The 13,830-nt window shown below is 37.9% G+C and overlaps 1 protein-coding gene across 1 annotated transcript; it reads left to right on the top strand.

Moving 5' to 3' along the window:
* The first annotated feature begins 8,801 nt into the window (after nucleotides 1-8,801).
* LOC141601639 (uncharacterized) lies at nucleotides 8,802-10,559 on the top strand. Its single transcript, XM_074421935.1, has 4 exons — nucleotides 8,802-9,342; nucleotides 9,456-9,578; nucleotides 9,711-9,807; nucleotides 9,923-10,559. The coding sequence occupies exons 1-4, from the start codon at nucleotides 8,802-8,804 to the stop codon at nucleotides 10,557-10,559; spliced, it is 1,398 nt and encodes a 465-aa protein (XP_074278036.1).
* Nucleotides 10,560-13,830: the final 3,271 nt, after the last annotated feature.

The following is a 13,830-nucleotide window of genomic DNA, read 5'->3' as shown; positions in this document are numbered from 1 at the left end:
GAGTTCTGACCTGGGCACCCCATTGAGGCGCGAGCCTATGTGCACAATAAGGGGCGTCTGCCTCAGGCCAAAACTCAGTTTTGGCTCGTTTATCCTATGTTTTGGATTGTGTTATGCATGTTTTAGCATGTTATAGTCATAAAACAAATGAAGACATGATAAAAGAAGGATTTTTACACCCTCATACTTACATGTTTGGTTATGGCGAGAAACCGACGTAAGTGTAACAACTCGTTTGGTCGGAAAAAGACTCGGTTTAAAACCATTTTGGTAAGTAAAAAGAGTGTTTTATTAAGATTAGTGACGGTGTAGTGGTCGAAGTGGTCGGTCAAGTGATTTAATGCACGATGACGGTACCAAACAATGTGTAAGGCTTGTATTTACGATCGGTAGGTCGTAAATACGCGTCGGATTGTGACATAAGAAGTCGAGTCGAGAATTTTAAGGGAGAAAAGAGGGGGCGGACACTCGCGTAAATTCTCAAATGGGGGCATTTGAGGGGTATTTATAGGAAAATGAGTGGTTGTGTGAGTTTTGAGCGACGTGGCCACTGGCGCTCAAAGAGGCGCGAGCCACGTCGCGGGTCTTCGAGTTGTCCTGTCACTTTCACACAAGTGCAATCATGATTTGTTCTATCCTAGGATTTGTAGTCACATGTTTGGTACTTGACCATTCATGAATCCGGGAAATCTTAGTATAGAAGGCTTTGAATGTTTTGTTTTTGGTGGTTGACTCGGTTTGACTCGTTATTGGAGTCGGGATTTGAATTTTTGAGTTGGTTTTCGGTCCGGTGTCGGTTTTGACTCTAGTTAGTGTCGTTGTGACCCCGTCGTCGTGCATTAAACACTCCAGGTACTTTTGAAAAGTTTTGAAAAGTTTTATTTTCAAAATCGTTTTAAGTTTTCCGACGTAAAGTTGTACACAAACTGTCGATCAAATGCTGCGATTCCAAAGCATGTTATAATCCGATAATCATCGGGTGTTTGTTGGAGTGTCAACAAATACTGGGTATCTACAATACCTCATATATTTAAGGATTGACGATTACTGTAGGCCGTCCGATCAGAGAGATCCAATGGCTAGAGACTCACGCGTGTTTTTAAGGCAAGTTAGTAATTCTGTCTAATTATATAATCCACGACATAAGCTTTCTCCTTCATTTTTTACTCATCCACTCTCTCTCTAACTTCTCTCCTACCAAAACTCTCTGATTTCTCTAAATCACTTACGCATGAGATGATCGATGTTCGTCTTCCCGTTCTCTTCTATAATACCACTCAAATTTTGAACTTTCTTTTAATTTATAAACTCGAATTTCGGGGACGAAGTTTCTTTCAAGAGGGGAAGATTCTAATATCCCAAATATTTTTAATCTTTATTATTAATAATTTTAATGTATAATTTAAAAATAATTTAATTTTGATCACGGGTCCCATATTCTACTTGGTGTTGAAAAAAAGGAAAAGTATTATAATAATAAGAATAATATTAGGTTTTGACGAGTTTCTATATAAAGTTGTATACTTGCCATAATTGAGTGGTCTATTGTTTTTGTACTTCCTCGCAGCCTTCAAATACTTCAATTATTATTTACTTATGTGACTCTCATCGACACATCCAAAACAAAATTGAATCCTTATTTACCTATTTCTCTCATCTCAATTAATTAATTTGATCCCTTGTCACTTTATATGGTTTTGCTATCCAAGTGCATCGTTATAAAGCACTTACAAGAAAATCTGTCAATCACATGTTCACTTTGTGATTGAATTAACTACCCTGATTTCATAATAAGACTCTTATTGTGTTGATGACGCACCGCTACCTATTTTCTTCTCGCTCATCTGGTGATTGTTAGTCTTCATACCATTGTGAGCAATTCCGAGTTGGATGTAAGGTAATACGATTCTACCGATCCTATTATTATTAGTATTGTTCGGGGTTATATGTATATTTGCAATTATTTGTCATTGGATGATAATAGTAATTAATTGATGTGGTGTAATGTTATTTGTACTAGCAATTCTATGTTTTCTACTCTTAATTTTATTACATTGTTGGTAAGATGGGTCGAGTTATAGGATGGGTAGACTTTGAGTAATTGAATGGCAGAAAGCATGGTTTGATGGGCTAAACTTAGATTGTATGATCACTGGCCGAGAGTATTGTTTAATACGAATGGTGGATTTTAGTTAGGGATCAAAGCATTTGATGAAATAAATTCATGGCTAGTTGTAAGTGTGAGCACAGTACACGTTTATCCTATTTATTAAAGGAACAACCACAGAGTCTAGGTGTCGCTCTGTGGTTGAAAGTCAACCATTCAAAGAAGATTTTGTTTTCCTAAAAACTAGGACCATGTTCTAAGCAAGGATTTAATTGTTATCTGTCTAAAGTAATCCCGCAGTTCATCAATTAAATAAAAGATTATAATATGCTCACTATTGGTTGACAAGAGACCAATTTTAAGCAAATATTTACCCAAAAAACTTAAAAAGTTGCTAGAAAATTTTATTAAAACTGTAGGCAAAAATTTAGAGTTTGAACATGGAAATAATTATATCAGCAAATGACTAATCAAAACATAATTATTATTTATAATACAATTTAAAAATCTTAAATATGATCATTATTTATTACACTTTTTTTAATAACAACTTTTAAAAAGAAACTCGTGCAATTTGCACGGGTTTAAAACTAGTTATTGGGAAAGTAATCCAGAGATTGAATTTTGTTCTTATCATTGTCAAGCTGGAGGTTAATTATTTGAGTTTGGTTTTATTTTGTATCATATCATATATATCTCTAATGCAATAGCCAAAAAGCTGATGTGACATCTCAATTAACAAGCATAGTCTTATGTGGCGGTTAATTAGAAGCCCTGAAAATATAATCAAAACACTGCAAATTTTTAAAAAATAAAATAAAAATAAAGCTTAATAAAGCACTCACTATAATAGTTCGAAATTAACGGGAGTAAATATGGAACAAAATCATATCACATAATATGGAGTGGAATCTGCATGGGATATTCGCATATTTTTGTTAGGATAATTTCTCTTTTAAAAAAAAAAATTAATTTGATTTTACCTACCAAAAGGGTGCTACTCAACAATACACGAAAAAATATTTCCAAAATATCTTTCTAAATTATCATTTCCATTTCACATTTCACATATCCCTACAATAATTTGACACAAAAATGATATGCAAAATATCCTCCCTACAATATCGACCAATTAGTTCTCAAGAGACACCTACAAGGATCATCATAAATTCATATTCATATGCAACGACCGTAATCATTCTCCATCGTTCACAATTCTCAACAACTGAAAAAAAGTTTAAGAATTCAGTTACGGCATTCAGTTGCACTCCCATTGTCGTACGTCACTTGAAAACAGATATGCTCAGTGCAGACTTCGTCGTGTGCGTGGTGATTAAATGTTACTTTTGTTATATTTGTGATGATAAATATTTGGTTTTATTGGTGAACATTTGCAGTTGTAAAATTGATAAAGGGAGAGAGTAGTGGAATGTTGACGATGAAATCAAAGAGGGAGATATGCAACCTTGGTCTTTGAAGTGAAATCGGAGAGTGATATTATGTACTGTATTTTCTTACATATTTTACGGCATAAATTATAATGCAAGACGATTTTACACGGTAAAACGATTCATTTTGATAAGAAAACTATTTATTTAGTGTAGTATATGTCGTTTTATAAATTCGATCATCTAACCGTGTCAAACTGTCTCACGCAAAAACAGTTGTTTGAAATGTGTATATTTTCTAGCGAATATAATCAAATTTAAGGTTTTAACTAAACTTTTAGATTATATTTTAAATAACTGTCTTAGAATAGGGAGGATCCTTAATATAAGTGGGGCAGTATCACAAGCACTGGAATGGTGACCCAAAGGCGAGAGATTGGAAGAGTAGCTCATTTATGGTTAATAATTCGAAATTAACTACTCTGTAGATTATTATATCTTCGCTATCCTATTAATAATATATTCATTTAAAATTTTAAAAACAGGTCCGTGAATTTCACGGGTTTAAACCTAGTTGTATATTAATTATCTTTCCTTTGACCTTTGACTCGTGGGTGAGTAGCTTAGAGTTTTACTCTAAGTGTTAAGCATGGTTCTTTGAGCCTTTAACGATATTGATATTGAGATTGAGATTGGTTACTGGTATTGAGTTATGGGGCCTTTGAGCCATATTATGTTTTACGGTCCAGAGTGACCATGGTTGTTGAGTTATTTGTGTTTATTATCGATATTGAAATGGAAATATTGTTTAGCAGTTTTATCCGCCATTTCACTCACCCCTTGTCCTTGGTCTGAGGGTCGACGATTAGAATACAGTACCTGGTTACTTTTGAGTATTATATTATGAGACAGGGTAATGAGTGAAATGGAGTAGAGAGTTGAGAATGAATAGATTATTGGGACGAGAGTGTCTATTATATTATGGAGTAAGTTTGAGGTTGAGATTAGTTACCGGGGGAGTGTTTTCATTATTCTCTGTGTTTATTTTTATTTTTACGTGTGCTTGTTTCCACGCCATGACCAAAAACTATTCTGCTTATTTTGAGGTATTATCTGTTACTCAGCTTTCCGGCTGACGTGTTTTCTCCCTTTTGGGCTACTCGTCATGGGGGTAGTTCCTTTCTGTCTTCTGGTTTTTTTATTTCAGGTTACTTCCGCTGCAGTTCAAAAGGATTTTATTTCAAGTGAAGATTTTATTTAAAGTTTTGTAAAAGTTTTTGATTTTGATTTGTAGTATTTATTTTTTAAAACGATTTGTATTAAGAGACTTTGTATATTAATTATAATATCTCTGTATTTCGGCGAGTTTTATATGTAAAAAGTTAATTTTAATTTGGCCAAAAATCAGCGGTGTTACAATTGGTATTAGAGCGGGTTTTTTCCTGGTTAGGTGTTGAGATTGTCACATCTTAGCACCGCTCGTTTTCAGTTTTTAAACTTTTCAAAAGTTCCGACTCATTCATTTTGAAATATTTTAAGTTCGAGGACGAACTTTATTTTTAAAGTGGGTGGAATGTAATACCACTCAAATTTTTAACTTTCTTTTAATTTATAAACTCGAACTTCGGGGACGAAGTTTCTTTTAAGAGGGGAAGATTGTAATATCCAAGTATTTTTAATCTTTATTATTAACAATTTTAATGTATAATTTAATAATAATTTCATTTTTATCACGAGTCCCATATTCTACTTGGTATTAAAATAATAAGAATAATATTAGGTTTTGACGAGATTCTATATAAAGTTGTATACTCGCCGTAATTGAGTGGTCTGTTGTTTTTGTACTTCCTCGCAGCCTTTCAATACTTCAATTATTATTTGCTTATGTGACTTTCATCGACACATCCAGAACAAAATTGAATCCTTAGACCATCCCCAAGCAAGGTCAATTGCTTGGTCATGACCTTGCTTGGTCATGGTTAATCAACTAATTAGTATTGTTAATGTGTGACCAAGGGTGGTTAATTTGTGACCAAAAACAAGAAATGGTCAATTTGTGACCAAGGATGGTCAATTTGTGACCAAGGTTGGTCAAAAGAGATGGTCTTATTGACCTTCTACGTGTCAATTTCTTATTGGTTGAACAATTATAAAACAATAAAAAAACGGAATTTATTTTCGCAGTACGCATTTTACTCATTTCAGTACATTTTGCACCAAATTTTCCATTTCTCTACCCTTACTAAAAAAAATCAAACCCTAATTCTCTCTACCTTCTTTCTATTGTTACATCTTAACCTTTTTCAATCTTCGCAAAATTATATGATTTATGAATGATTATTCGAATATAGAACATGTATTTAATTCATTAATCCATTACTAATAATCAAATTGACTCTTTGTTATATTTTTGTATTTTTAATTAGGGTTTATGTTCAAAATAATTATTGTTAATTGGTGTGGAATGATGGGGATATTGGTGTAGTCGGATGTCGCTGGCGATATGGAAAAGCGAGAAGGACGACAGATAGTTGTCAGATTCCGTTCATCAGGCCGGCAGATGTACTACATTAAAAAAAATCATTCAAAGCAATGAAAAATTAATGTAGTACACAGAGGCACACAACGGCATATGTACTGTGTAGCATATGTATGTAGTTTGCAGTTCAATGTACTCCATTGAACAAGAAAAAGAAATATTTAATGTAGTTGTGATGCATAAGAAGGTAAATACTCAATTTAGTACACAATAGTGCATATGTATATATTAGGAGTATACAATGTAAGGTAATAGATGCAAAATAATGTAAATTATTAACCAACAAGTACAACACCATAACCAACTAGTACAACACCATCGGATCTCCACCGCCGGTGACCTTGTTAGTCGTCGAATGCCCTCACCCAACGTCTACAACAACCGTCACTGTAGTGGGTTTGTGAAATTAGAAGGTAATGGAGGTTTAAAATTAGAAAGAATACAATTAGAGAGAAGTTAGAGAGGGAAAATGGTTGGAGAAATGAAAGGGGTAAAATCGTCAACAATGTACTACGTGAGTAAAATGTGTACTGCGAAAATCAGCACCCTAAAAAAACAATGATTGGGAATGTTGTAAAGTGGATAATGATTGGGTTGATGACCTAAGTCGCGACCTTCTGCCTGGGAGGGTAAAAATGGGTCAAGGTTAATAAAGTATGATTAAGAGTAAAATCGGGTTGCGACCTAGTTAACGCGACCACTGCTTGGGGACGGTCTTATTTACCTATTTCTCTCATCTCAATTAATTAATTTGATCCCTTGTCAATTTATATGGTTTTGTTATCCAAGTGCATCGTTATAAAGCACTTACAAGAAAAACATCTTCCTTCTTAGCAGGTGCCAGGTGATTAGCCATCTTCCATAGAAGAGAGAGAGAGAGAGAAAACCAAAAAAATCAAAAAACTAAAACTTTGAACCCAGATCTGAGATCTTCGGTCCACCTTTTCCCATTTTCCCGAGGCAGTCATCGGAGGAACGCCATCCACCATGGTGGCTTGGTATCCGGGAGCTGCTTTGGGCTCTAACTGGGGACGATACAGGGACCGATCTACGATTTGGAATGGTTCCAACCCTAATTTCAGGGGTTCTAGGAACAGATGGGGATCAAGAAGCGGAAGATATAGTCAAGGGCGAAGAAGGGGAAGAGATCGAAGGAGGGCGATCTGGAGGAGGAAGGATGAAATCATCTCTATTTTTGTGGACAACATCAACAAGGCGACGTCGGTTGATCGGCTCCGGTCGCTTTTTGCGAAATACGGTGAAGTTTCCGATGTGTTCATTTTTAAGAAAAGAAGGATGAATAGAGATAACTTTTTCGGCTTTGTGAAGATGAGAGGTCCGAGGGACGCGTTCCGGGCAATCAACAACTTGAAAGGTAGATGGGTTGATGATTCGAAATTATATGTGCAAGAAGCAAGATTCAAACAGAGGATCATTAACACTGGAAACCAAAAGGAGAAAGTACAGTCCTTCAACCGTAGAAGAGCTCCAAAACAGAAAATGGAGAGAAGAGATAATAGAAGTTCTACCATACCGGAGCAAAGCATTGAACCGGTTGAGGAAGACAAGTTTGTGAAGGCTCAACTCAATCCTAGTATCATGGAAGAACTGGAGAGGAGCTTAATTGGGGAATGCGAGGAACCAATAGCAGTGGAGGTCCTTTCTCAAACATTGACTAACCAATGGGCGACAATTACTAAGGTGCGTGATTTAGGTCCTTACAAAGTCGTCGTTACATTTGTGGGACGAGAGGACATGGAATTTGTCATACAGATGGAAAATTGCCCTCTGCTACAGATATTTAGTAACATATACCCATGGAATATATACCAACAAGGTGACACTAGGAGGGTTTGGGTGGAAGTGATGGGAATTCCCCCTCAGGTGTGGTCAAGAGATACCTGTTCAAATATTGCAAATAAGTTTGGGGTCTTGGTATGCTGCGACACAAATTTCGAAAATCCTAAGAGTTTTGTCACTTGTCGTTTACTGATTGATACCAACATCATGTCCTATATAGCTGAAGTCTTATATTTATCTATTGATGAGCATGGCATAGGGAAGTCTGTCTATGTTAGGGAGGGGGCTAATGGGGCTGTCTGCAGTGCCAAGAAGACTGTACCACTTAAGAGCCTTTCTTGGAATCAATGGGATGATACTGCTTCGGCCAAAAGCCCGAATCCGGCTGGTTCATGTAGGTTGGAGTGTGAGTTGAATGGTGGTGATAAGTCAGCTGGTTCATGTAGGTTGGAGTGTGACGTGAATGGAGGTGGTAATTTGGAGGTTGTGAAGGAAACCCAAATGGAAAATGAGGAGTCATGTGGAACGGTGAGAACATTTACTGAGGTGGGAAATATTCAATATGACATTAATGAGGAGAAAGAGTTGATTTCTAGAAAGAGGAATTCCAAGAAAAACCTCGAAGATTTAAATAGTCTCACGTGTTCTGATGATGACTTTCCACGTGGGTTCCAAAAAATTTTAAAAGCAAGAAAATCCAAAATAAATTTCAAACCCTCTGCTTGCCTTAATATTTGCAAGGGGGGCTCTAACCTGAAGTTGTCTAAGAAGGGTGGTGGGTTTCGTATAAGTGAAGAATTACGTGAGCTCAGCCAGGTTGACCCCATTGAGGAGTGGTCTGAAGACGACTTTGAAACTGATGGTAATGCCGAAGAAGTTAAATCCAGAAATTTAGGTAGGTTGTTGGGTTTGGGTGGTGGTGAATTGTTATCCAGTGAAGAACTATTATTGTAGTGTAGGAAGGGTGATGAGGTGTGTAGCGTGGAATATCAGGGGTATTGGAAGCAGGGGCAAGTTTACGGCTATAAAGAAGTTAATTGCGGACAAACAATTGCACGTTTGCGGATTGGTGGAAACTAAACATAAGTCTTCTGTGGAGAGAAGTGTGAGGTCTTGGTGGAGCAATATAAATGTTGATTTATTGGAGGTAAAATCTGTCGATAGAGGGAGCGGTCTCATTCTTATGTGGGATGCTGATAGTCTTAAAAATGCTAGTGGTGTTTGTGGTGAGAGATGGATTTTGGTGTGTGGTATGTTTGGGGAAAAGAAAATACCGTGCTCGATTATTCTTGTCTATGGTCCTTGCAATGTTGATGGTCGGAGGAAGGTATTGGAAGAATTGTTTAATATGAGAAGGTTATTCATTAACCCGGTATTGGTGTTTGGAGACTTCAACGAAGTGCTGCAACCTGGGGAGAGGCTAAATCATGATGATAGAAGTGTGGGTATGGTTAATTTTGAAGATTGGGTGGAAAACATGGAGCTGCTGGTGTTACCCCTGCTTGAACGTAAATTCACTTGGTCAAATTGTCGGGCTGCAAGTCAAATTGACAAAGCTTTTGTCAATGGGTCTTGGTTACAATTCTTCCCCAATTCGAAGTTATGGCCTCTGCCTAAACAGGTGTTGACCATTATCCGCTCCTTGTTGAGTGTGACAAAGCCTTGATGGGGAAGAGGCCGTTCAGATGCTTGGATGCTTGGAGTAATTGTAGAGGTTTTAAGGAGTTGATACAGAAGGAGTGGAGTAATAGTAGGCACTTACCTATCCATAGAAAGCTGGGGGCACTAGTGGGGCCGATTTAAAAGTGGAATAAGAAAAAGTTTGGTGATATTAATACCCGTGTTGATAATCTGGTTGCTCAATTGGATTTGGTAGATAGAGAGTTGGAGAATTTCCATGGTGATGAGGTGCTCATAGCCCGTAGGAAAGCCCTATTTTCTTCTCTTCAACTTTGGCTCACTAGGAAAGAGAGGTATTGGCGACAAGTTTCGTGTGTCCAAAATCTGAAATTTAAAGATAGGAACACGCGTTATTTTCATGCCATGGCATCCGTAAGACAATGGCGAAATTTTATTGGCGCTCTAAAGGTTATATAGGAAAGACAGTGTGGGGGTGGAGTCGATAGAGGCACTACCCTTTGCTTCTTTATCTGAGGAGCAACGTGTTTGGATTGAGTCAATACCGCTGGATGAAGAGATTAAAGCTGCGGTTTGGAGTTGTAATAGCGCGAAAGCTCCTGGCTTTGATGGGTTCAATTTCCACTTTATCAAGCATCACTGGATTACAATTGGGGATGATTTCATTTTATCTGTTCGGAGGTTCTTTGAGGAGGGACGTTGCCCAGACGAGCTCAATATTACGTGGGTCACTCTAATCCCGAAAGTTGAGTGTGCGGTTGAGTTATCTGATTTCCGGCCAATTAGTATGGTGGGGTGTGTGTATAAAGTTATCTCGAAAATTCTAGCGGAGAGACTGAGGAGTCTGTTGCCGGGGTTAATTGGTGAAACTCAATCGGCTTTTGTGCAGCAGAGACAAATCTTGGATGGGGCTCTTATTGCTAATGAAGTAGTGCACTGGATTAAGAAGAGTAAGGGATCAGGGGTTCTCCTTAAATTGGACTTTCATAAGGCCTACCATTCAATAAGATGGGAGACCATCTTGGCCATACTAAAGGCTATGGGATTTGGTGTGCGCTGGAGGAAGTGGATTTTTGAATGTGTTTAAACGGCGTCAGTCTCCATTCTTATTAATGGGAGCCCCACCAGGCCTTTCAAGATGGAGAAGGGTTTGCGTCAGGGTGATCCCATTTCTCCTTTCCTCTTCTTGCTTGTGACGGAGGCATTCAATCAGGTAATGTTGAGGGGTATCAGATTGGGAGTTATTGGGGGATTGGAAGTGGGGAAAGATAGGGTGGTGTTAAGCCATCTGCAGTTTGCTGATGATACATTAATCTTCTGTCCAGCCAAATCTCAGATTTTGACTAATATGTGGAGACTCTTAGATAATTTCAGTAGGTGTTCAGGTCTGACATTAAATATCAGTAAGTCTGCTATCATTGTGTTGGGGAAAAGTCGATTATGGGGGGTTCGGAAAGCTTCTAAGCTGGGCTACCAGCTCTTATCTTTACCCGTGAAGTACCTTGGTGTCCCGTTGGGAGCAAATCCGAATATTATTTCGTCATGGGCACCTGTGATAGATAAGATGAAAAGAAGATTGGCTACTTGGAAAATTAGGTTAATTTCAAAAGCAGGTAGACTGGTTCTCATAAAATCAGTTTTGAACTCGATGCCACTTTATTATATGTCACTATTCCGAATTCCAGTGGGTGTTCTAAAGAAGATTGTTAGTTTGCAAAGGCGATTCTACTGGGGTGGAGATAGTAGTCGTGGCGTTGTTCCTTTGATTCGTTGGGATACCATTCAGCTGCCTAAGGTGATGGGTGGATTAGGAGTGGGTGACCTACAAATTAAGAATGCAGGTTTGCTATTTAAGTGGTGGTGGCGATTCTCCAGTGAACACCAAGCCCTATGGAAGAAAATCCTCTGCTCTATACACGAATTGGATACCGAGGGCATGTTTAGAAGTGGCCAAAAAATACCTTCATATGGGTTATGGAAGTCCATTAGCGAGTATAGCTGCGGGAATATAGTTGTTGAAGCCATTTCCAGACAAGGAGTATCAATCAAGATAGGTAAAGGTGAGAAAATTAAGTTTTGGTTGGATGTGTGGATTAACAATGTCACGTTGAAACAAGCTTTTCCGCGACTTTTTTTGGTTTCATCCCAACGGAATTGCTATATTGCTGATATGGGTATGTGGGATGGTGAGAACTGGATTTGGCAATTGCAATGGCGGAGAAGAATGTTCCAATGGGAGTTACCTCTACTTGACAGCCTTCTTGTGCTTATTGAGGGTTTCAGACCGCTAAAGGAGGGGGAGGATCGACACATATGGTCTTTTAGTAAGGAGGGCGTTTTTAACTTAAGGTCTTTCATGGAGGCTTTTTACAATCTGAAATATGGTGATGTTGAGCAAAAACCTTGGTTCAGGTTGGTTTGGCAAGGCTTAGCGCCGCCGAGGTATGAACTTATCTTGTGGGCAATCCTATGGAAACGGGTGAACACTAAGGATAGGGTAATGAGATGGAAACCGATGGTTGGAGATGAGATGAATTGTGTTTTTTGTGGTGTCGAGCTGGAGACGGTGAACCATCTTGTTCTGCATTGTAGATGTTCATGGCGCATTTGGTGCGAACTGTGTGATTTGTGGGGGGTGGCCTGGGTCTGCCCGAATGAAGTAGACGAAGCCTTCTTGGCTTGGACGGGTGCCCATTTCGTGGGCTTTGAAAGGAGTCTTTGGCATGCGTGTTTCATGGCTGTGGCGGCTGTTATCTGGGAGTTAAGAAATGGTATGGTGTTTGAGGGTAAGGTGCCCAACTGGTCTGGTATACGCGATAAAGTGATCTTATTAGTGGGTGTGTGGTCTAAAGCGTGGAAAGAAAACTTACCGTATTGCTTGGAAGAATGGGTGAGCAATTGGAATGCAATTCGTGCTTGGAAAGGGAAGCGGATGATGATTAGATAGTTTACTACTGCTTTCTTTGTTTTCATTTTCTTTTGTTGTGAACTTCGTTTTGTGGCCCTACTCGCTGTAGGTCACGGGTTAATCCCATTTTAATAAAAAAAAAGAAAATCTGTCAATCACATGTTCACTTTGTGATTGAATTAACTACCCTGATTTCATAATAAGACTCTTATTGTGTTGAAGACACACCGCTACCTATTTTCTTCTCGCTCATCTGGTGATTGTTAGTCTTCGTACCATTGTGAGCAATTCCGAGTTGGATGTAAGGTAACACGATTCAGCCAATCCTATTATTATTAGTATTATTCGGGGTTATATGTATATTTGAAATTATTTGTCATTGGATGATAATAGTAATTAATTGATGTGGTGTAATGTTATGTGTACTAGTAATTCTATGTTTTATACTCGTAATTTTATTACATTGTTGGTAAGATGGGTCGAGTTATAGGATGGGTAGACTTTGATTAATTGAATGGCAGAAAGCATGGTTTGATGGCTAAACTTAGATTGTACGATCACTGGCCGATAATATTGTTTAATACGAATGCTGGATTTTAGTTAGGGATCAAAGCATTTGGTGAAATAAATTCATAGCTAGTTGTAAGTGTGAGCACAGTACACGTTTATTATTGGGAAAGTAATCCAGAGATTGAATTTTATTCTTATCATTGTCAAGCTGGAGGTTAATTATTTGAGTTTGGTTTTATTTTGTATTGTATATTAATTATCTTTCCTTTGACCTTTGACTTGTGGGTGAGTAGCTTAGAGTTTTACTCTAAGTGTTGAGCATGGTTCTTTGAGCGTTTGACGATATTGATATTGAGATTGAGATTGGTTACTGGTATTGAGTTATGAGGCCTTTTAGCCATATTGTGTTTTAGGGTATAGAGTTACCATGGTTATTGAGTTATTTGCGTTTATTATCGATATTGAGATGGAAATATTATTTAGCGGTTTTATCCGCCAGTTCCCTCACCCCTTGTCCTTGGTCTTAGGGTCGACGATGAGAATACAGTACCTGGTTACTTTTGAGTATTATATTATGAGACAGAGTAATGAGTGAGATGGAGTAGAGAGTTGGGAATGAATTGATTATTGGGACAAGAGTGTCTATTATATTATGGAGTAAGTTTGAGGTTGAGATTAGTTACCGGGGGAGTGTTTTCATTATTCTTTGTGTTTATGTTTATTTTTACGTATGCCTGTTTTCACGCCATGACCAAAAACTATTCTGCTTATTTTGAGGGATTATCTGTTACTTAGCTTTCCGGCTGACGTATATTCTCCCTTCTGGGCTACTCGTCATGGGGGTAGTTCCTTTCTGTCTTCTGGTTTTATTTCAGGTTACTTCCGCTGCAGTTCAAAAGGATTTTATTTCAAGTGAAGATTTTATTTAAAGTTTTGTAAA

This window comes from Silene latifolia, chromosome 9 (genome assembly GCF_048544455.1).
Source record: "Silene latifolia isolate original U9 population chromosome 9, ASM4854445v1, whole genome shotgun sequence".
In the NCBI taxonomy this organism is placed as follows: domain Eukaryota; kingdom Viridiplantae; phylum Streptophyta; class Magnoliopsida; order Caryophyllales; family Caryophyllaceae; genus Silene; species Silene latifolia.
This window is presented reverse-complemented; position numbering and strand designations above follow the sequence as displayed.

Coding starts and splice junctions, on each gene's coding strand:
- LOC141601639 (XM_074421935.1), top strand. CDS start 8,802: ATGAGGTGTGTAGCGTGGAATATCAGGGGTATTGGAAGCAGGGGCAAG. Junction 9,579..9,710: donor GTTGATACAGAAGGAGTGGA/GTAATAGTAGGC, acceptor TGGATTTGGTAG/ATAGAGAGTTGGAGAATTTC. Junction 9,808..9,922: donor TGGCTCACTAGGAAAGAGAG/GTATTGGCGACA, acceptor GGCGCTCTAAAG/GTTATATAGGAAAGACAGTG.